Genomic DNA, 25,065 nt, shown 5'->3' on the forward strand with positions numbered 1-25,065 from the left:
GAATGCAGTCGCTTCACACGGTTTTAAAAATCTATATCTATATCTATCCCAGGGGTGCCCCAAAAAATGTATACAAATTGACACTTTGGTCAACAGGGCTCAAGCAGTAGTTCGCCATAACCAGAAGTGTCTGGATGCTGATGGTAGCCACTTTGAGCGCCTCTTGTAATTGCAGAAGCCAAACGTGATTTGTATTAATCTTTTGTTATTGGTATATGTTATTACAATTTTAATACAGTTTTCCTTTCTTAAAATGTGCATACATTTTTTTATCTCTCTCTCTCTACATATGTGTGTGTGTGTGTGTGTGTGTATTTAAATGGAGCAGGTTAGTATAAACATTGGTAAAAGATGATGCAGTCAGTAAAAACAATTTAATTTTCATACTGGAATGCTGAAGACTGGAAGGGATGGAATTATTTCTGTAAAAAGTGTCCCACTCAACTTACTTTCCTGCCATTCCTCTTCATTTGAGTGTACATGTACTATGTTCTTATGCCACAATTATTTTTAAGCCCTTTCCGTCATAGGAGTGCTTGTTTTCTTTTTCCTAGGCCATAATACCTCCTGGAGGGCAGGGCCTGACTCTATTTCCTTTTGAGTCATTCATTCATTCATACAACGCAGTGCAAAGCACCACTGGGTGCAAAGCACGGCACAGCTGAACTAGTAGACATGCCTTCTGTTCTCAGAAGGCAAACAGTTCTCTCAGGGGGCTTGTTACCAAAAAAACAAGGGTTCCTGGACACAGGAATAAGCCATGTGAACAAAGCCAGGCAGGCAGTGGACTTATTAAAAATATTGGGAGTGGTCAGGCCACAAGGAGGGCAACTGTACCAAAACAAAAAGAGGCTTAGGGTTTTATTCAAATGAGGGCGTGAACTATTTAAGTTTTAGGTGTGGCATTGCAGGGGTTCCCAGGGTTGGTCACTGCTGAGGGCTCCTTCCTGTGTGGAGGTGGGATTTCCTTGTTTTTACTTGGCCCTTTTTGGAACTGTCATGGAGACAAGGGGTGGAAAATTTTCCCTGCTCGTAATGCTAATAATATTATAATCCATTACAATTAGCTGTAGCTGCACCTTTTGTGAAGAATAATCTCATCTAGGGGTCAGCCGAGTGGCTCCGTTGGTTAAGAGCACGAGCTCTGTGCAACAGGGTGGCCGGTTCGATTCCCACATGGGCCAGTGAGCTGCGCTCAAGCTGAGCTGCCAACAGGTGGCAGGATGGCTCAGCTGGTGAGAGCATGTGCTCCTAACAACAAGGTTGCTAGTTCGACTCCCGCATGGGATGGCGGGCTATGCCCACCTATAACTAAGACTGAACACGGCACCTAGAACTAAGCGGCTGCGAGCTGCCAACGGGCCGCTGGATGGTGACTGGACTTGTAGCTGAGCTAGCTGTGCCCTCCACAACTAAGATTGGAGGACAACTTGGTTGTTCCCCTTGCTCAATTACCCAACACTGTTCCCCTTCCCCAATTCCCCATACAAAAATCTTAAAAAAAAAAATTAGAAAAAGAATGATCTCATTTCCTCTCTTTGTCTCCCTCACTTTCTCCTTTCCTTCCTCCCCGCTCTCTCCCCTGGGGCCCTGTTCTTTCCACCTACCCATTCTGCCTACCCTAACAGGTTAACATGGGGCTCTGGGCTTGCTAATTGATCCAGTGGCTAAAGAACGGTGAAACAGATAAGGTAACCCAACAAATTTCTCATAAGAAACAGGATCACAGAAAGGCACAAAGAATGCCATGATCTGCATGCCATAATTTGCAATACTAAGTAGCCTGGCAACACGTTTTCTTTACTACATAAACTGGCAACGCATTTCCTTTTACATGACGTGTCACCAGAGTGAATGCTGCCACCTACCACCCGAGGCTCCCCATGAAGGCGAATGGGAACACTTTTCCCTTGTCAGTGAGCTTCTTGGTGGGGATCAGGGTTGTGTTCGATTAGCATTTGTCTGTTTTGTAAGTTCCTAGTTGGCTCAGCTGGCAGGACAATTGATATTTTTCCTACCCACTGAACCTGAGCTACCGCCTCATAGAAGCCTTTGTGAAAAGAGGTGGGATACAAAGAGACATCAATATAAACCAGTGAAACATCACCAGACTCAGGAATTTCCCTTTTTAGGAAGGCCATCCTAATTCCTTTGCACCCCTGGTGGAACTCCATTGACAAGTCCTCATTCCGTAATCAACCAAAGGCAAGATCCTAAATACCAGCAATAAGAGAAGGAAACAAGAGAGACTTGATGCTAATGTCAATCTTAAGATACCAAGTGCCTCTTTCTTATGGATTGCTCCTTTAAGAACCACATCACCTCCCATCTGCTGGCCCTGAGGGCTGCCAAACATCAGTGCAATTTACTGATGTTAAGGAGGTGGAAAGTCCTCTGTGTTTTTAACTCAGAAGCCTTCGGCATTGACTTTTTTTTTTTTTGTATGAAACGTCTTAACCATTTTACCATCTTAACCATTTTAAAGTGTACAGTACAGTAGTGGAACTATAGGCACATTGTTACTCAACAGATCTCTAGAACTTTTTCATCTTGCAAAACTGATATGCTACACCTACTGAACAACTCTTCTTTTTCTGTTGCTCCCAACCCCTGGCAACCACCATTCCACTTTCTGTTTCTAACTTGATTACTTTAGATACCTCACATAGGTGGAATCACGCAGTATTTGTTTTTTGTGACTGGCTTATTTCACTTAGAATAGTGTCCTCAAGGTTCACTCATGTTTAGCATATGACAGGGTTTCTTTTTAAAGTCTGAATAATATGGTTTTTACGTATGCGAGTATCCCACATTTTCTTTATTCATTTATCTTACAATGGACATTTAGTTTACTTCCACCTCTGGGCTACTCTGTATAATGCTTCAATAAACATGGACATGCAAACAACTCTTTGAAATCCTGTATTCAATTCTTTTGGATATATATCCAGAAGTGAGATTGCTATCTCAGAAGGTAATTCTATTTTTAATATTTTTTGAGTAATCTCCATACCATTTTCCACAGTGGCCACACCATTTTATATTCCATCAACAGTGCATAAGGGTTCTACTTTCTTCACCATCTTTACCCACACTTGTTATTTTCTGGGCTTTTTTTTTTTTAAATAGTGGCCACCTAACAGGTATGAGGTGATATCTCATTATGGTTTTTATTTGCATTTTCTTGATAAATAGTGATGCTGCACATCTTATGTGCTTGTTGGCTATGTGTATATCTTTGTGGCCCCTTTTAGGTGCCTCTGGGCTTTGGGTATAGAAAGACTGGACACAGTTACACTGTATTTGACAACCAAAAGGCAATCAACATTTCACTTACAAGCTGAGTAAACGGTGAAATTTTTTTTTGCTTGGGTGTTGCCTGATACTTCACTTTGAAAACAAGCTATTGATTGCTGTATGCTCAGGGGTGATAAGCTATTGATGGATATAATGGGAAAAGTCCAACTGAGCAGATGTATTTCACTTGGGAAAGATAATTTTTCTCCCTCTGGCATTTTATATGAAAAAAAAAAAGAGATTTTGAATTGGAAAAAAAAGAGACATTAAGAATTCCTGCTGCTTGCTTTCTCTGTTAGTGAATTTTCATAATGAATTATAAAATGACCCAATCCATTTTTTTGAAGGCACTGTGTTAACAACACACAATCTTTCAACAGAAAATCCCAGTGTATGAGGGCAATTCCAAGTGGTCATATAAAGGATGAGTGTGTCCATATATTAAAGTTGGGATTATGAGGAATAGTAGCCATTGTGTCACTGCTCATCCATCACAGGGCCAGAGGGAGGTGACACAGAGCCTGGAGCAGGCAACAAGGGAAATTCTGTATTCTTACTTTCCTTTTCTGGTCTTCCTCTCACCCCTCATTTTCTGTGCCCCTTTGGTTTTACCTGCTGAAGATGTATAACTCGTGCAATTGCTTGTTGTGAATCATTATTTGAACATCCAGACACATCTGAAAATTCCTAAGGCTTTTTACCCACATGTTAGTTCACTCACATGACTTTCTTTTTTTTTTTTTTACTCTATTTGTTGGATTTTATTTACTCTTTTTTGAAAGTTGGTTATATTCTTACTCAAATTACTTTCAATGCTAGTAGTTGAAAGGAATCAAGACATCATATAACCAAACCCTATCACTGTCCAAATGAGAAAACTAAGACCCTGAGAATTTAAGTAATTCTTGAAAGTCACCAAGATCATTAACAGCCTCAGTTCTGAATTTTCCTGTTTCTTTTTCCTGACACTGCTTCTGCCATCATCTCAAATACTCAGGATCTTACCTAGGGATAATTTCTGAGTCTGCTCTAATTTTTATTCCCTTTACACCATCAGCCACCAAGTCTTATTGATTCCTCTTTCAAGACTCTTGGTATTGTCAACTCTCCTGTATTTCACTTCTATTGTTTCAACACCTCATTGTCTCATCCCTGCATATCTTAGGTTATTATAATAGCCTCTTTATCTGATTTACCTCCTTATCTGATCTACCAGTGATTCTCAACTCTGGATGTTCATTACATTGACCTGGGGCATGTTAAAAAAAAAATCAGCATACCTATGCCTGCACTGCCCCCCAACCCCAATCACTCCCTCCAGCATTCTGATGACATTTAATTGGTCTGGGAAGGAGCCTCTATGGGTATTTTTTAAATGTGCATTCCCTAGGTGATTCTGATGGGTAGCCAGGATTGAAAACCCTTCCCAAAGATGTTCTCCACTTCTCCTAAAACCCTTCTTTAGCCATGTCAGTGTGATCCTTGAGAGTCTCCTGTGCCTCCTCATTGCTGTTGGTTTCCAGACATTTGCCTCTTCCAACCATTCAAAGTTCTTGCACTCCTCGCCCCTCTGCTTTTTGGTAGGAACCCTACACTCTAGTCATATTCTCTTCTTAGCATCAGAGTCATTTCTCACAATATCCTATTTTTATTTTGGATTGTTGCACCCTCTGCCCTCTCTCTGCTTATCCCAAACCCACTGGCTCCTCAAGGTTATCTTATCACCAGCTTCCTCCAAGGAGCCTTAACACTGCTGGTCATTATTTCCCACTCTTGTCCCAAGCTCCCCTATTCTTCCAGGTTGTACGGTCTTGTATTTGTTTCAAGTGAGTATTTTCACCTCTTTAGTGAGGTGGAGGGCTCCTTGAGTGGAGGGACCATGCCACATTTTCTCCCTTTAGTCTCAAAGCATCAAACAATGGCTGACATATAATCATATAATAGGTAAATTTGGTTGAACTTGGTAGAGACCCAGGAGGCTAGAAGGGAGCTTGGAAAGTTTTTCATGGTGGCTCCCGTTCCATAGCACATAATCCCACTCAGACAGACCTAATGTTAGCTTTTGTTCCACAGTTCCTGGTAGCCTGCTGTGTCAGGAGAGGACTATACATGACAATTCTGTAGCAAAGAAGCAACTCTGGCATGTTAAACTAACATTTGTGCTGGCAACAGAGGTCATAATTACAATTTGAATGAAAACACTTTATAGAAACAATAAAACTTCGATTTACCAGAGACAATTACTTGGAACGTTCAATTAGCCAGATTTCCTTCACTCAACTCTTAACAGAAAGAGACACATTATAAGAAAAAAAGCAGATAGGCAGGAATTTCTTTTTAAAAAAAACAAAACACAAAACACAAAAAGCCTACTTCTGGGTTAGGTTGAGAGGGTCAGTGGAAATTTGGATCATCATTCTACACTTTCTGCAGCTATCTCAATACAACCTACATTGAAATTTGCTGTCAGAATGATGACGTTGTGATAGTACAAGAATTCTATTCACTTGTTCACGCACTTACTCACTCTCTGCAAAGCACTATGTTAAGAACCTAGGGTAATAACCAGTATTTCAATGACAGAAAGGGGAGGATGTACATGGAGGTTGATAGAGAGAGCACAAGGGAGCTGTATAAAGGCCAGTGGGACTTCAGAGAGCTGAGACATTACTTCTGATTGGTGGACCTGGGGAAAGATTCATGGAGGACGCAGCCTTTGATCTGGTTCTTGAAAAATGACATGATTTGGGAAAAGGTTTTCCAGGCCAAGGGATCAGGATGCACCCAACCGTGAAGTTGGAAATATAGGACAATGGCAAGGATTCCAGCTGGCTGGAACACTGATATGTAATAGGATATTGTGGGAGATAAGAGATAAGACTGATTTGAATGGGGGCAAATCAGGAATGACCCGTGTAAGGTTTATTGTTGTTGTGTGTGTGTGTGTGTGTGTGTGTGTGTGTGTGTGTGTGTGTGTGAGGTCTCTGAGTGGGGCAGTCCTTCAGGACAATCAATTGCTCTGGCATCAGTGAGCAGGAAAGATTGGCCATAACAGTAGAGAAAACAGGCAGAAGCCTCTTCAATCCTGTGGAGTTGGCCTGAACTGGGGTTGATAAGAACGGTGGAGAGGGCTGCTGTGAGAAATGAGAGATCACTCAAACTTGGGAACTGGTTGTATATATATGAGTGAGGAAGGCCGTAAGATGGTTTTGAGCTGGGCAACAAGGAGAGTTGATGGTCCCTTAATTAACAGGTAACTCAAGAGGAGGAGTATTTTAGGAGGAAAGAGCGTGCGTACAATTTTGAATGTATAAATGTGGGCGTCTCAATAGAAATGTCTCACGGGCAGTTGGAAGTCTTCGGGTGGAGCTGTGGAATCAGAAATGGCAAAACAGACATGACAGCTATGGTGGTGACAGTTGGAGCCCTGAGAGCAGAGGAGATTCTGAGGGAAAGGTGGGGAGGGGTGTTACTGGAGAGAAAGAGAGCAGAAGGTGACGCAGGAGGAGCATTCAAAGAGGTAAGAGAAAATCCAGCATGTACACTGACGACAATGGTATTAATTAACCATTACAGGGAGTCCCAAGGGGATGGAGGGTAGACTCAGTCATTGGATTTTGTCACCATGGTGAGACTGGTGAATGTTGAGGGGATATTTTCACTGGAGTATTGATGATAGAATTCAGATTTCAAAGAGTGAATGTGTCAGGGGAAAAGGGAAATTAGGCAGAGCATGCCCCTTTTCAGAATACTTTGTACATCGATCCGGGAACGCAACACGACACATTTGAGCATGATTGCAACAGGCATGTGCTTACAGAGTATTTTCTGTAAACAATGAGCACCCTGTTTTCCTTAAACATTCCCTACATACAGAGTTCCTGTAGGGCTGAAATGGTGTCATTCATCTTTGCACCCTGGCTCCCCCTGTCCTCTGAAAGGCAATAGAAAAACCAGGCCTTAACCCGTGACTGGATCTAAGTAGGAGCTCTCGTGATCCGAGGTCTCACTGGGTGGATTCCCAGCGGGCCACAATGTGGGAAAGCGTGTGGGGGAGGCTTGTGGTGAAGTCCTGGAGGTAGTGGGTGAAGGCCACTTCCCACCCACAATCTTCACAATAGCTGCCGTTAATGGAGCCCTATGCCCCAGGCATTGTGCTAAACCAGGCAGGAAAGCATGTTTCTGTTCCTGCCAGCCCTCCCCAGCCCATCTCAGGGCAGAGCAACCACCTTTTCCTCTAGAAAAATGCATCCTTCTCCCTGTAGCCTGAAACCCTCTCTTTCATATCACACTTCCCTTCTGGCTCTCTTCTGGCTCTCGGATTGCCTTCTCCTGATCTTCTTCATCAATTTCTTTTACTTGTCACTCAAGTGTGGCCGTGTCCCATGGACTGTCCTCTCTCAGAACATAGTGGGGTCTCCCTGGGAAACCACATTCCATTCATGGCTCTCGCTGTCCTCTCCAGGACTCCCTGAGTGCTCTGGCTCTGACCCTTGAGCACCTCATTCAAGTGCTCTGTGTGTGAGCTGCTTCACTTAAGGCTCCTTGAGGCGTCTGAAATTCCAGTCTAAACTAACCGTTTCATTATCATTCTTCCTAAACTAGCTCTGTCACCTGTGTGGCATCATTTTCCACCCAGCCCTGGAGCCTAGTCAGAGGCCTCCTTCCCACATTCTTTACTTTATACTCATTATTCACCAAGTTTTGTTACTCCCATCAGTGAAATGTCTGAAATAGCTCCAAAATCCATTTCCAACACGCTATTTCCACCAACACGTCCCTAATTCTGGTATTCACATCAGTTGCCTCAACCTTTTTTTCACAATAACATGTTAACTGCCTCCAGTTTTCTACAAAATCCATTTTAAATACTACCAAGGTGCATTTCCAAATACAGATATTTCTACCCTCCCACTTAATTTTTGGATGGCATCTGATTATATAAAATTCGAATTCTTTTGCTTTGCATAGAAAGCCCCTTTTCATGGAGCCCACTTTAATGTTCTCTCATTTTGTCTCTCCCCTCTCCCATTAAGCCTGTATGATAGCTTCTTACCTCTTAACCCACTGGTGAAATTATACTTGTCACTCAAGGTCCAGCTAACATGTCACCTCTTAGGTGGGGTAGAATCTTCTATAACGCTGCTAAGAAGACTTGGTGTCCTGTGTCCTTTGGGCTCTTATCAACCCTTTGCCGATACTATTTATACTTGTCCCATTGCTTGATTCGGGTCCCTGCACCTCCATGGATTATAGACTAGTTAAGTAAGGTAAATTATACGGCAAGTATATGCCTTTCTTTTGTCAGAAACAGAAATCTATATCTCTTCAATCCACGGTCACTGGAGTAGATTTCCCCAATAATTATTCCATGACTGTATGCCTTTTCTAGCTATCTTCTTTATACCCTACTTTAGGTTTCCCCTGACTAAGGAAATCAGGGGAAACAGACACTTTAAATAAATGATACATTTAAAACTTCTATTTTTGTAGACATCTTCAAGCAATGATTGTGCTAGTGTATGTGTGCATATGTACAGATACTTATATCAGCATTAAACTATTTGATGAAGAAATGTTTAGCAGGCCAATTAAATAATTCACTTAGTGAATACTATTGTCTTTCATGTTAAATTTAAACCAATCCTGGGTGGCAACAAGCAGGGTCATTAACTTCAGAAACATTCAGAGCTAACTTGAAAGACTTTGATGGACAGATGCTTAGCCATGGCTGTGACGGTGTGAATGGGGCAGAATGAAACCAGAAATGAGAAATGTGTCAGTCTGACTCATGCTTCTATGGTGAAACATGAGGATTGAGCATGAGGATCAGTTTTTGTTAAAAAGTCAAACCGACATTTAAAAATCCCACTGCTGTGAAACTCTGCAAGTAGCCACGTCCATGCCCACTGCGGGCTTTGACAGAGGAGCCATTGGCCACTCTAGGGATGTTTTTGAGGAATGAAAAGTTGCTTGAACCATATTTGCAAAACTATCATCTATATTCTGCTTTATCTATATGTACGATATTTTTTTCCTTAAGAATTTTTACCAAATTTTAGTCTAAACTGTAGGCAACACTTGAGAATGTTCATTTTGAAATAGTAGTGAATACTGTTTAGATACAAAGTTATGACTACTTTTAAGAAGTCACCCCTCCCACCACCCTTAAACGTGGTGCATCACTGAGTATGGAGGAAGAACAGCGAGAACAGTCCTGAGCGGCTGACTGCCACAGAGCAGGCCGGGGAAATACCATGATGCCAGGTGGAGTTTAGTGTTCCTAGGGCCAGGATGCCTGGTGACTATGGTTTACTCTCTGGTGCAAAAATGGTCGCCTGATTTACTGCTGTCTGAACTTGGGCTCAGAGGAAATACACTTAGTTATTTGCACTGAAGCTCCCGGAGGACATTTTGAGGTGTGTGGGGCAGAACTCGGCTAGTGCTGCCTCTGCTGTACTCTCCCCACCCTTTCCTCCAGCTGGGGCCATTCTAGGCTGAACCCCTGGAATTTGGTGCATCTCAGATTTCCAAAACCCCACAAATCCTATCCTTATCACATATACATTCTCAGCTATAAATATCTTCCAGAACTCTAGCAGTAATTAGACAAGCTACTATGAAGGAGAGAGAGCACTATACATCAGTTAAAAACATATGCAAAACCAAAGCTCATTAGAGAAAGATAATACTCATGCAGATTTTACAAACCGTGTCTTTAGGGTGGCCCAATAAGTAGAAATATGGGGACCCATGCTTGTCACTTTTCATGCACATGGAGAGACTGGAAGGTACCATTCCTAAAGGAAGGGGAGGAACAGCCTAGGACCAATCATTAGAATTAACAGAACCAGAGACAAAGATATATTATTACTGTTAGAATCAAGATTGCTTAGTATGTTTAGAGCAGCTGAATACAAATTATCTAGGCAGTCAGAATAAAGACTTTAAGTAAAGCTAATCATATCAAGCATGCAGCAAGTGAAATTAGTGAAAGACTGAGCTACATGTGTATTCCAAAAGTAGATTTTTCTCAAAATTTTGAGGGCATCCTGAGGTGCTTTTAAGGAGACACAAACATTAAAAGCAATTGAAATGATAATATCAGAATTTTTGCAGAATTTTCTCATAATGATGGAGTGTTTTGGTGATATCAGCTGTCATTTGAGATTCAGTCACAGTAATCATTTCAAAATTTTGAAAAACTCTCAAATTAAAGACATGAGCATACGCTCATATATATATATTTATATTTTCTTTAATAATCTCATAAACTCTTAGAGTTCCCCTCACCTCTGACAATTTTCTTATTTATACTTAAAGTTCACAGTTGACTTCCTGGCTGTAAGTGTTTCCTGAAAAAAAAAATAAAGCTGAAAAAAAAACCATGCAGCAACGTCTTGCCTGTTCTACTCTGCTGTACTCACCGGTCTGAGGACTGTGCTCTGAAACCAGCCTCTTAGTGGCTGTTTTGGTTTGTGTCTATCTCAGCTCATGGGTTATAGTTCTTCACCTACACAAAGATGGGTACTAAAAACTCCAGAACATCTAAGTCAATAATCTCCAAAGGACAGGCCCTTCGGAGATGCAACTACTGCTCCCTGTGACGCCCGCTGCTGTGTTCTCTCAGCTTCACACAGTGAGCAGTAAAGGAGATGTGAAGTTAATGTGATAAGGGGAACTTAACCTGTGCAGCTCAGACATTTGCAGCCTGATCCCCTCTTTGACAGAATATACTGATGATCATTCCCACCTAAATGCCTAACTTGCTCCAGACATGGTTATGTGTAGACATGGTGCTGTGTAGACATGGCTTCAATATGCAGAATGGAATAGTACCCACATGGATTTCCAGTTATGCCATATGGGGTGTTTTTCATAGGATGTTGTATGCCTGAGGGAAAGGAGAATGAAGGGCGAGAACTAAAACCTCGAGGTCAAATGCAAAGTAGAGCCTCTCTGTGGTAAGGAAACCAACGCTTAACAATGAGTGTAGGAAGTGGAAATTAAATTTCAGACTTTATTAATTGAATTTACCATTTAGCCCTGCCAAGATGCAAGTAATTTTGTATAAAAATGATCAAGCTGTTTTAATGTCACACAGGGAAGGCTCTCATTTGGTTTTAAATGTGGCCTTTACTGGGCTTGAAAGATACACGTACTAGGAGACTTCATGGCCAGAAGGTCAAATAAAAGGGCCCAGAACATGGTGGAAATAAATGGCTGTGAAGGAAATAAATGGTTGGGGTAGGAGCTACAGTGAAATGTGAAAAATGGAGAGTTGCAAACTGTGCCAGGGACATTTAATGCACACTTTATGAGCACGTATGTTCAGCCCTAAAACCCAGGGTCGCTAACTGTTGAAGACCACATGCTGAAAAGATCCGAGACTTTCCTACGGAAGTTTAAAAGCAGGTTATTTTGTAAAATGTCTGAGCCACATTACAATGAACAGCTTTTTAGTCCAGGCAAAGTGTGTGTTTCTTGTTCTATTAAAATTTTTTTGAGCCCAAACAGCACATTGAAGAATGTGTGATTCTCAAAGTTTAGAGATTTTGCTACAATTAGAGCACACAACTCAAGCCTGGAGTAAGGCATTATATAATTTCATCTTTGGTGGTGACTGAGGGAGTTCAGTTAAAAGGAAGTACTGGGAGGTCTTTATTGGAATAGGTCAGCAGGCTGATCCTATCTTTGAGCAAGACTGCAGGCAGAGTGCTGGAACAATCCAGATCTGGTCTTCTGGGCTGACTGTCCCTTCCACTAGAAATGAAGGATGTAGAGTATTTAGTTTAAAAATGAAAGCTGGGGGATGCTAAGAGAGGCTTGTAGGCACAGGCAGCGAGGCTTGAGACCTGATGTTTGCTGGTGATGGTCATTGGCTGGATCTCCCCATTAATTTGTCTTAAGGTACTGGACTCTACTTTGAGCACCTGGATGGCAGGGTTTTTGTTGGCAAACTTCCTCATAGAGATCAAAACCTTTTGTATATCATCTCTACTTCGAGACAAGAGAAAATCAGACAGTGGGGAAATAGTTCGGGCATTTAGTAGCAGCTTCAGAACGGGTCTTTTTGAGGGGTTAGATGCTTATCCTGAATGGACACTCTCATGCTGTGAACCATAGGGTCTGATTCAGTCAGGACGGTGGGGGCTGAGCTCAGATTGTTAGAAAGGCCTGAGATGAAAAATAGGAGGGCAATAGGAGGAAAATCTAGTCTTCTTTTTTAAAGTTTTAATGGTTGCAAGTCTGAATGGAGAGCTGTTCAGAGTGGTTGGGCATAGGAGGAGCCAGGCTGAGGGGGTGAGGTGCTCAAACAGTGAGAGGCTGACAAGACATAAAGAGGGCAACGAAAAGTAAAAAAAACCCCAGAAACGTCTGTGGGATGGGCCTTTACAACAGAGCTAGAGCAGATAAATCCTGCAGTCTTCAGGCCTGGAGATTTTTGCGATGGCACTTAAAAAATAGGTAGACTCCAGGCCCAAATGACTAAACTGTGTGTGTGTATATGTGTGTGTGCACCTGTGTGCATATCTTTAAAACCATGATGCATGCTTTCTTTTCTCTTAACTTCGATCCTTGATTTCCACTCCCCCCTCTTCCTACCAGGTAAAAAGTATTCCATTGAATTTATGACTTCTTTGAGGTCATTCCAATATTGTTACAGTCTTCAGCAGCATTTCCGCTAAGAAATCTGCCTTCTCCCTGGACGTTTGTGGAAGCAGCCCTCTCGCAGGAGAGCAGCTTCATGTTGGGGGAAGAAAGGAATGGTTCTTTTCAGAGCCTAAAATATGACTCTCCAGGATGAGTTACTGAAGGAACTGGAATATTTAAGTTTTCCAAGATGTATGTGGGAGCTCTTCTCATTGTGGTTTGGGAAAGAAAACTCTCCATTCACTCATCTCCTCCAACAACTTAGGTGTTTGGGATTTAAAGGAGGTTGGACCTCAAGGGCCAAATAAGTTTTTCTTGGTGGATTTCTTGGTTACTATGTGGTCTAATACATATTGGGTTGTCGGAAAAGTCATGACTCATTTTTGCAACGAAAAACATAGAAAAAATACGTCATGACTTTTCCGACAACCCAATATTATCAGAGTCTAAAATACCTAACAAGTGAGGACTTAGGGAAGGGGGTCGCTTAATGAATAGATCCTTAAAGAGAAAAATGCATATTGGAAATCATGTAAGAGTATCCAAAAAGGAAAATCATTACAGTCCATGGTTTCCAATAAAACAGTGTGAAGAAATGGGATTTCTTGTCATCCTAAAAACACTTAAAATAATAAAGGAGGTTTTTGCTGAACAACAATTTCAGAGTTGTGTGTTCTTCAAGGAAGCTCTTGACCCTGGCTCCATGAAACAGGAAATTACTGGAAGTTTCGTGGTTAGACACCTGGCGTTGCCTAAATACTTCAGAGAGCAGCTTTGAGACATCTAGCCAAGAAACACCAGAGTTCTGCCTGGCATCCTCTTCCCTGGCTGTGACTCAGTAGAGGTGGACTGTTGTGATTTGTGGAGCCTCTCAAGGAAAAGGAAGATACACTCAACCATGAATGTCAGAAGCTGAAATTAAATTTCAGAATTTATTATAGAAGCAAGCTGCCTTTTGCCCTATTAGAAGTGCAGGTGAATTAGTGCAAAGGCTATATGGAACCACTTAAAGCTCCTGTAAACATGGTCTCTAAGGAAGAGGTGAAGGCAGTGAGGACTGTTCCCTTGCTTTTAATTGGGGGCATAGGAGCCCCAGGGAAGCCTTGGGGTGTCTGGTTACAGTGCCCCAAGCTCCCTGAGCTGACAGCCACAAGTTGGGAAGAGTCATGATTAGCAAAGTTGCTAGATGAAGCTTTGCCTCCTTAACTTGGAATTTAGAATAATTCAGACAAGGTCTAAGCAGATATTTACCCACAGTCAGCAAGTCCTTTCTTCAGAGAAAGTAGAAAGTATTAGTATAATTATTACAAAAGGAAGTGCTTAACAAACCAAAGAAGCCAAGTGCTTCTCAAGGCTCTTTAACATTCTAGAAGTACTTACTAACTCCCATAATTAATTAATAAAATCCATTACAAATTTTTTCATTAGAGCAGATCCTTTGAGACCTTTTAATCAGTCATGAATCTATTAGACTCAGTGGTTACACGCATCCTCATTCTTAGGTTGTCAGCTCACTGAGGGCCAGGACTATCTTCAGTGCCTGCAAAATGCTTTGCACATAGTTGGTGCTCAGAAAGTCCTGGTTTAGTTGAAGAAATAGTAATGACATTAATTAATAATATTAATCACAGGCTTTGTCTCACATGGCATATTGGTGAGGGGTATATTGTCTGGAGTTTATCTTTGTATAATCAGAGGGAAGAAAAGGACTTGTTGAACAAAACAATTGTAAACAAGATTATAATGCTTATAATGTTTACTTGTCAATGTATAGTCTTAAAGAAGAGGAAACAAATAAACATTGCCTATTGCCATATAAGTAGAGACTACTACGGCTTAATCTGGTGCTCTGATATAATCATTCTAAATCATTTTTATTTGTTGATTAAAGGAAGAACTTGAACTAAATAACTATTTGGCCCATTCTTTTCTTTACCTGTACACACTGGCTCAGACAGACTTTTTCCTTACTTACTAAAGGTAGTTTTATTATACTTAAAAAAGTAAATAATTTCACTTACCAAAGGCCTGTAATCAAGTCAAAGTCTGTTAAAGACACAATGAACTTTGAAATTGGAAGTGTAGGCAGAAGTCTAATTCATGGATTGGCTATTTCTGTCCCTCTGTGTGGGCATTTGGTGTTAGTTGTCATTGGGCCACTGACATTGTGAGAATTCCGCTTAGTCCTTATAACTCTGCCTGGCCTCCTGAGACCACCAGACACTCCCATGGACAAATGGACTAGCTTCAGCGTTCTAGTCATAAAGACCTCCTCTGTTGCCTTTTAAGAGAAGAAACAGGCAGAACCACCAATGAAGACGGGAAAGCTATTTCTGTTCTGCTTTATTCTGATCAGATTTGAACAGCAAATATCAGCAGGGGAAGGTCTGCGTTGGTCTGAACTGCTTGTGTAAAGAACTTTGGCATCCAACGGCCCATCTGCTTACCCTGGCCCTGGCTCTGTGGCTCAGAGTATAAATCAAGCAAATGTGGAGTCCTATGCCTTCAACGCTGAGGAAGGACACCTGTACTTCAAGGCAGGGAGCGAATTCGTATAACTTATTCCTTTGCAGCTTTAGAACCATAATGCATACTTTCTTTTCTCTTAACCCCTTTAGATGTAATTCAAATCACAACATCCATTGTCAAGGAGGGTGCTGCTTTTGATGTGGCATCTTTTGATTCTTTTCTCAGTTTGGTGGAGTGAAGCTTCCTTATTCCTGCCAGTCTTTGAGCTGCACGTCAGGGGAGGCGGATGAGTTTATAATCAACAAATCCTTATCCTGAGGACTGGAGTGGAGCTGAAGTGTCTGTCTCCCGAGCTTCTCTTTCAAGGACACCGCTACAAAAGCAAGTTCTCCTTCAAAGACCCTATCATTTCTCGACTCCCCTCGCAGCTGCTCGGCAGCCCCTGTGCAGCCACCACTCCTGCCGCCGCATCTGTTGATTTATTGCCTCTGAACCGGCTGAGGCGTCGCTGGCGATGAGTCTCATGGTAATTACCGATGGCATATTTGCAGCCTGCTTGTTTCTTCCCTCAGCTCACTTGGATTCACACTGATTTTGTTCAGTCAACAATCTGACAAGTTACCCAGAGTACTTTTTTTTCTTCTCATTGTCCCTGAGCGTATCTCTCTGTCACAGCCTACCTTAAGCATGCAGGGTGGGGGCTTTGTGTATCTGCTGACTGAGACAGGCTTTTCCGTGACATAGCCCAAAGTCCAGATAAGGCCCTTGCTTCAAAGCTGTTCTGAATTCTGCAGGTATCAGAGGAAGGGTTGCTGGAGAGCACTTCAAACCCTTCCACAGGGGTGGCCGGTTAGCTCAGCCGGTTAGAGCGCAGTGCTCATAACACCAAGATTGCTGGTTCGATCCCTGCATGGGCCACTGAGCTGCACCCTCCACAACTAGATTGAAATGACTACTTGACTTGGAGCTGATGGGTCCTGGAAAAACACACTGTTTCCCAATAAAAATAAAAAAAAAACCCAACAACCCTCCCCCCCAAAACAAACAAACAAACGAACACCAAAAAAAAACACAAAAACCCTTCAATAGACTTGTTTTTCAGTCTCCTCGTCTTCCGAGTTCACTTTCCCAGGCTGGGTTAAGTCTGAACAGCTCTCTAACAGGTGATGTCTCCTATGGATTCTGATATCCCCCTTTAACAATCTTTTAAGGAAGGATTTTATGCCAAGTTTAGAATCTTAAAAGGCAAACCAAGGAAACTACCATAGGGTTAAACCTATAGTTGACAGAAAAGTCAGTTTTCCCTATGATTAGGGTGCATTTGGACAAAGTGGACTGTATTCTTGGTTATATCCTGGTAAACTCAAGCATTTTCTTTTGTTACTCTTGTCACCATTTTATTTTGTTACCTCCCACCCCTTGGCCAATCTTATTAAAATACATTTTATCTTGGACAAAAAATTCTGTTTCATGATATAGTCTGTTTTGCCGATGCTGAGAGAATTATGATGGTCCTTAGCTGTGGGCACTCCTTTTACATTGGGGGCATTTGTATGTCTGTGAATGTGGCCACTTCCCTGGCTTCCTCCTGGTGATGGAAAGAGTTAACCCAGCAAGCGTGTGACTGCTGTCCTTAGAAAGGTTTGCTTGCAAAGTTGGCCTTGGCTGGCACCTGGGACTATGACTGGTAAATTGTCCCATACACTAATATAAACCTTTCCCTAAAGGATGGGGGCGTGTCACTGCACCTCAACTGTTTGTAGAAACAATGTAGTTTATGTTGAACACCTGCCTTCTTTAGGGGAGTCTGGAATTTTGTTTCATGCTTGGCTGAGTGTGCCTGATGATGGGCCTCCAGTAGAAACCTTAGACACTGAGTCTCTAATGCTCTAATGAACTTCCCTGGCCAGTAATGTCACACATATGTTGCTGCATTTTTGTTGCTGGGGGTAGAATGCTGTCTGGTGATGAGAAAGAGAGAGAGAGAGAGAGAGAGAGAGAGAGAGAGAGAGAGAGAGAGAGAGAGAGTATTTTTCCCCTTATGAACCCACTGTGTATCCTTACTAAATGACTGTAATAAATCTTAGCTGTGAGTACATCTATATCCTGTGCCCCAGAAGTCCTTCTAGCAAATCTCTGAATGTGGGGTGCTTCTGGGGGTCCCTGAAACTCTCATCATTTGTTACTATGAGATTCTAGAAATATCATTTGGTGGCATTATCCTCAAAGACGCTGATCTGATCCCTAACCTTCTTGGTTTCTCACGTGTACCCATGCATCTTTTAGCTTAGATTTTCCCAAAAGCTAATGTTTCCTTTGTTTATGATTATTCTTTTACTTCCCTAAAGGAGATTGCTCTTCTGTATTAAATTTGCTCTTTTGTGACATAATCTCTAAAGTTATTTTACTGTCACAATCCATGTCTATCTGACATCAAAAGTAGCTCACGAGCTCTCCCATTATCAGCAGGTATGATTTAATGTTACATTTTTTAACATACTTAGAAGAAATTCTGTAATACTGCTAGAGTTTTGGTCCCTCAAAAGTGTGCCCAGATATTTAACAAACTCTCCGTGTTGGTTAATTATAGAATTTAACCTTAGATATTTTGGGATGATATTAAGAATTAATGTTGACAGGATCTTGAATTTTTGTCTTGTTCAAAAACATGTTTTTACTTTTTCTTGACGATGCGCTGAGGCAGCTTCATTCTTCTACATTACAGGTTATGCCACAGCTCGGTCAGCAGCACTGTTCTAACCACTCACTAGCGACAAGCAGCTGGTGTGGTGGACCCTGGGAGGATGGCCCATAATGGGTCTACAAAAGAATGGGAAGCTCAGGATTGCCATGTTGCTCAGATTAACTTTTTAAAGATCAACTGGTTAGAACAGTAAGAATAATATGAACTCTATGAAAACCGCTTGGTGCAGGTCTTGCCATGGAGTGGAACATACTTGTACAATGAGGTATTTTTTAGAAGTGATAGAATCTCATGGGTCAGTTTGATATTACAGAATCACTAAATTCTCAAGGGTGCAAAAAGGTATTCTATTTCAAGAGTTCGCATTCTTTATTAAAGGATTAATGCCAGTGCCATGTAACAAGATCAGGTCTAGGCTTATTGCTAATATTAACATTTAAAAATATTTTATTGGATCCAAGCATTAAGGGTGGGAGCCTGGGATGAACTATCTCTTTGGGCGTAGGGTCAGCCCCACAGAAACTTCTGAATCCTTTGTGACTCTGAATGTGAGGGCTTATCAACCCTGTCTGTAGGCTTTGGGGTATGTTTAAGACCCTGGAAACAAAGTATTTAAGGGCTTTTGAATTCATATATTTCAACTGAACTCAGGACTATTTTGTCCTACTGAATAAGGAAGTGTTCAATTATTAGGTAACATAAGCAAAAAGTGTAATTTGAGAGGGAAAAGTACTATTTAGAACTGTTTTTGGGGGGCATGGGGATGAGGGGTGAAAGTGAGAGTCAATTTATCTAGATCAACAATTTGAGCTAATTATTCAAGTCAGCAGTTAGAGCCCATTTCCCCAATCTGGACTGGTATTAGTTACACTGCACTTCCCTGATATCTGTCTGTCTCTCTGTCACTCTTGAGATTAATTAAAGAGCAACTCAGGTCATGTAATGACCAGCCAGCAGTTCCTTCGTAATGCCATCAGTGGTGACTTAGATGGGCTGCTGGAAAATAACACCATTAAAGATTTCAGAAGGCAAATATATGAACTAAAATGCACTTTAATGCCTTCCTCAAAAGCATATAGATACACAAGTGTGAATTTTTTGAATATCCCTAAATGCCAAGGAAATGCAACCATTGAATGAACTGAAGTTTCCATTTTAATCTTCACATCCTAAAGATTGTTCTTGCTTGTACCCTCACCCCAGGTACATATCCTATGGGACAGTGCGACACATGAGCGATTTTAGGAAATAACTGATAGATTACTGTGGACTCAAATGAACAGGAAAGTTCAATATCTTAGTGGTGGCTGGATCTCCCAGCACACTCAGAGATGCCCTGAAAGGGTCTACATTTGCTCTCCTAAACATTCTTTAACTACGGGAGCAAAAGAAAGTGCTCACACACATATATATCTTGTACTTAAATGTACATATGTGCATAGATATCTATAGATAGCTAAATATATACTTAGGTAGAATTAGAGAACCAGCATGATTTGCTAAATAAGAACAGGCATTCACAGTACATGGAAGGAACAGAGGAAAGGTGAATCAACATGAAACGCACCGTACTCGGGGACCTGCCCCGTCCCCCGCTTCAGCAGCAGCCTCACTCTTCTTCCTCCAGATTTGATGACTTCTATCGCTCTGGCGTGTGTCATGTCCCTTGTGCTCTCCCCATTGATTTCAATGATTTGATCTCCTACCTGTTAATTAAAGAAACATGAAGTCAGCCACAGATGGTTCTATTCCAGTTGTATTTCCAAAAGATGAGGAAAGCATCGTAGAGTACCAGCTTCCAGAGAGCATCTGAACAACTTGGTTGCAGCCAGCTGCTCCATGGAAGAGACTAATCCCTGGCTGCATCCTGAATCTGACCACCAAACTTAATTTATCTTGATAGAAATTAAAATATCAGACCACGGAGGATGTGGTGATATGTCACTTATATTCAGCCAATATAGAAGAGACTATAGTTAAACTTTTAGCTTTTTTTTTTTTTAAATTAGGGAATAGGTTTGATACTACAGTTCCAAATAACCCGGCACCTTTGCTTTGAAACAAGAAATATTTGAAGGCCTTTTCATAGCATGGAGTGCCAGCTTTGGGCATAGTGCAGCATCTAATTCAGCGTGTTGGATGGAAAGATTGTTTTTTTGGTCCCCTCTGCGAATTTTTATTATGCATTATTTAAATTTCCCTGGGTACTATTGTGCTATTGCTTTCTTTGTAAATAGTGCTTGGTTGATATTCAAGTTTGATGATGAGTTTTCTCTCATAGTCCTCTGAATTGGAAATGAGACCCTCCATTCTCCACACAGAACTAGTATCCTTGCTAAATCTCTGCCATGCTCACACCTGGTTGCCAGGAGCTGTTTGGTTAACTACCCATCCCTCCTGATTTGTCAGAAATGCCTGGGTTCCATAAGTAATTCCCAGTTAGCCTTCGTGTATAGATCTTTGGAATAAAAGAAGTTCAACCATGAGCACATCATGTAACTCCCACAGCACCATTATTGTCAGGACATTTTGAATGAAAATATGTTTCATTTCAGTGCAAGTCACTTAAGACAAATTAGCTAGGAAATGCACAATGAATTGCTTTGCGAAAATGCTATTTTAGTTGGGTCCCTTAAACAAAGCAGATCTCAGCCTAAAGTCTATAATGCAGATGGAATTGCAAATAAACTCTCTATAGGAGAGCATTGTCAAGGTGGGTGCTGCAGGGTGGGCAAGAACAGGAACAAAAAGGTGCCAGCATAATGGCAAGGGCACTAAAATCAGACCATCTCCCCAAAAGTGGGGGGAAAGAACAAACACATGTTTGTTGTAGCAAGGAAGTAACATCTCCATGTTAAGAGGATTCTTTTTTTAAAGATTTTATTGGGGAATTGGGGGAGGGTAACAGTGCTGGGGAATTGGGGGAAGGGGAACAGACAAGTTGCTGTCCTTTTGTTCTTTAGTCTAGTTGTGGAGGACGTTGCTTCATTGGCCCAAGTTGGCACCATCATTGCGCTCTTCCCGGGCGAGGCAGATCAGTCGCCGGTTTCTGGACGGCTGCTCACTGTGGTCTGGCCGCTCACGCTGGCTGCTGGCTACACACGGTAGCCCATGGCAACCCACTGCAGCAGGGGCTGCAGCCTACGCCATCGCCGGCGACTCATGGCAGCCCAGCTCCAGGTTGAGCTGTTGTTCAGCATCTTAGCTGTGGAGGGCAGTGTCACTGGCCCTCATATGTGGGATCCGAACCGGGGCCCTCTGTCATCCCAAGCCAGTTCTTAACCATCGCGCCACTCGGCCGGCCCAAGAGGATTCTTTATGGGTAAGGGTTCCAATGCAGTGAAGGGAAAGACCTCCCCCTTTGTGCAGTACCCAGCAGCCTTCGGAAGTATGGTTTTCAGGTGGTGAAAGAGGTTGGTTGGTCTCACTGCATGACTTTCACATTCCAGAGAAGAATCACGAAAGACAGGACTAAATTAATTTGTTTTAGAGCCAATGTTTGAAGCATTTTTCTTCATGTCTCCTTAACTATCTCCTTTCCCATAAGGCAACAGGCACAGCCCAGAGTTGAGTAGTTTGCCAGAGGCCCCGTATCCCAGCGAGAGGCAGGTGTGGGGCCAATTATCCCTCTCCCAGGAGTTCCCACCCATGGCTGAAACCTCATGGCACTGAATTAAATTGTAGAAATAAAACAAAAGTTCCGATGAAGTTATAATACAGTCTTCATTCCTAGCTGGACTTTTGAGCTTCACATATCCGACTGATTACTGAACGTCTTCACCTGGAGGATCAGCGGGCCGCTCCAGCTTCACATCAGCAGACTGGGCTTCCCATCTTTCTCCAAAGGCAGTTTTTCCCCTTGATTACTATGGCTGGTTAATGCTACCACCATTCACACAAGCCAGAAACCTGGGGGCCATGCCAGGCTCCTCATTCCCTCAACTTGTCTGCATTTATCTCTGCTCTCAAATTTTACCCCAGTTCAGGCCTTTACCTGGATTATTCTAATAACCTCCTGTTACCCTACTACCAATATCTTCTCATTGTCACCAGTCGTTCTTCTCAGGGAGATCTTCTCAAATGCATCACGCTGGCTGACTCACCTAGGGCCTCCCACATGCCCCCATTCTCTTTGCCTTCTCCCCATAGGTCTGGGGATCTCACAGTCTTCCTAAAGGCTGGCCGCAGCATCTTCTTTGGGATACCTTCCTAGACCCAGTCTTCTTCGCAAGCAGAAGTGTCCCATCCATCACTGCACCCACTCTGTTAATTCTCACATCTCATACAGAGTTATGCTTCTCTGTCTTCCCTCCTAGACTTTGAGTTTATTCACTCATCAAACAATTTCTGTGCACCTGTTATGCACCAGATAGTCTACTGGAGAGATACGATCAATATAGTGATAAATAGTAAATTTCTATCTACAACACATTTTCAGTCTAGTTGGAGATAAAGTGGGTAAATAAGATTATTATTCACTATATCTTTGCTGTGACAGAAGTATTAGCAAAGTGCTAATGGAACAGAAAGGGGGGGCATCTAACTCAGAATGGGTGGGGCTGCTAGTAGGGGAGTCTCCTGGAGGGGGTGACATCTCAACTAAGTTTTGAAGTATCAGTAAGAGTTCCCCAGGTGAAGGTGGAGGAAAAGCACTCTAGGTAGAGAGAGCAGCATACGCAAAGGCCCTAAGATCTGAGAGCATGGCATATTCGGGGAACTGTCAGTTTATTCTGCTACTCAGGAATTCAGGCTTTATTTGAAAGGCAATAGCAATGCACTGAAAATTTTAAACAGGGGGTAACCTGACCTGGGAAGCAAAGGGATATTTAAAATCTCCCTCAGACATCAGTATGGAGAGTGAGCTGGAGAGAAAGTTGGAGACTGAAGAAGGGAGTCGAAGTCGTGAGGTTATCACATCATCTATCCAAGCGAGAAAATGGGAGGCCATGGGGAAGAAGATGGGACCAATGACAGCGGGGACCATGTCCCATTTAACTGTGTATCTTTTATGGGGTGCCCTGTATATATTTATGAATTAATGAAGTGTTTCCACAAGGCTCATCTTGAGAACCATGGGAGAAGGGGTCATAAGCGCTCTTGACCTGAAAATCAAACCTTGACAGCCACCACTGCCCAAGGACGCTTCTGTCCTGAGACTGACTGTTTCAACAAGAATCATGTGGAGGGCAAAAGGAACCTCGCAGTGTGACAGAAATAGTCACATATTTTAGTACAGCAAGCCTTAGAAAGTTTGATGTTTTCATTGTCTTGTATGTTTATTTTCCCCTTTCCCCACTAAGAGCTCACGAGAATTCAGGGAGAAAAAATTAGCATGGCAGAGTGAGTGGTGGTTGGAAGACTGTGGGGAAGGTTGAGAAGCAGTGGGGTTCAAGGGCTGCCCTGGGGCTGGGCTGCATCGCCCATGTGGGCATTTCAGGGCTGGGACTCTGGAAGCAGTTGGGGATGTCATTTTTATTGAGTTCCAAGGAGCCTGAGCTGACCTCTTGGCTCGACAGATTTTCAAAATTTCTTTTCCATGTAGGGTCCCCTCAGAGGGAGAAGAGAACAACTCTGGTGCCAGTGGAATGGAGGGTCCTTAGCTGCTTGTCTGAGACTTTTAGTTTCTCCCAAGCCTCCTCCCCATTCCAGGGTGCCAGTGCTGAGTTCCTGCCTCATTAGAAGCAATGGAAGTTTGGGACTAGTCCAAGATCTTACTAAATTCAGAAAAAAAAATTCTTTTGGTGGTGGTGGTGCTGCCACTGTTATAGACTTTGAATCTTACAAGGTGTTCTGGGCATACTGAGAAAACAGGCCAACTCAATGGGACCTAGTGTCAGCAGTGACAAACCCACGCAGGTCCAGCCTCAAGGCTCCTGTCTCTCCTAGGAAAGTGATGGACATTGTAAAAAGGTTTCATTTTCATTTTCATTCTAACATCAGTATTATGTAGGGTCATTTTAAATTAAACTCCCTAAATCACTTTGGGATGTGATTCGTTTCACTGACATCCTCTTAGTTTCTGGATGTATTAGGAGATGGACCTGTCAGGGGGAAAAAAACTCTCTCACTACCTTCCCAGCTTGTCTGACTTCACTGCAGCTGCGAGGGTGTTGCCTGTAGAACAGTGCCACTTTCCTACATCACATGTGAGTCAGTTGGGAGAATTAATTCTGATAAAACCAATGGAAAATTGGCAGTCTTTTCAGGGATTACAAGAAATACCAGTTGTAACTCAGATGTAGTCTTTTCTCTCCATCCTTTCTCCACCACAGAGCTATCTTCAACTGAGCTATGTTACTAAAATGAAACTATAAAGATCTCCACTTGTTCTTAGGGAATGTTTAAACATCAAGGTCTAGTTAGAAATGAGAGAGATATGGGGACATGTGGTGGGGGTTGGGGGGGAGAGGAAGAAAAAGGAGGAGGAGAGAGGGATGGAGGGAGAGATAAATAGAGACCCAAACCAGATAAAGGTAGTTCAGGAATGTATGTGGGTCAAAGAGACATTAAATTTAGGAAACTAACCAAAGAAGTGAAGATGAATTTAGGCATTTTTTTTAATGGAAGGAATATTTTTATCTGTGGTCCCCGTGGGGCAACTAATAATTTCACAGCAATGTCTTAGGGGCAAGGCGAGTGAGATAGGACTGCCTGGCACGGCCTAACAAGTTCTACATTTCTGTGTATACATCACGGCAGAGCTTTCTTTAACAAAACTATTACCAAATCCTTGAATTTGCTTGGAGCTCTTCAGGTAAAATGTTTCTCTTCTTATTGGAAAGCCAAGGCAGATAAAGGTAAAAAGTGTCAATTTCTTCAGTGGTTTATAGTTGAAGTTGTAAGAAAAAAAATGTAAACTCTGTACTGTATGCATTTTTGTAGCCAAGTCATATGAAAAGTATTTGGTTTGGCTCACTGAAATCTGAGAACTAGATCCATCC

General features: G+C 42.2%; 1 protein-coding gene across 1 annotated transcript in view; it reads right to left on the reverse strand.

Moving 5' to 3' along the window:
- MAGI2 (membrane associated guanylate kinase, WW and PDZ domain containing 2) overlaps positions 1 to 25,065 on the reverse strand; it is a 318,539-nt gene that overhangs the window by 49,962 nt on the left and 243,512 nt on the right. The window contains exon 15 of the mRNA XM_019655111.1: positions 19,692 to 19,830. Within this exon, the coding sequence (XP_019510656.1) occupies positions 19,692 to 19,830 (139 nt within the window). The remainder of the gene's footprint in view (positions 1 to 19,691; positions 19,831 to 25,065) is intronic.

Source organism: Hipposideros armiger, unplaced genomic scaffold (assembly GCF_001890085.2).
Source record: "Hipposideros armiger isolate ML-2016 unplaced genomic scaffold, ASM189008v1 scaffold_236, whole genome shotgun sequence".
Taxonomy (NCBI): Eukaryota; Metazoa; Chordata; class Mammalia; order Chiroptera; family Hipposideridae; genus Hipposideros; species Hipposideros armiger.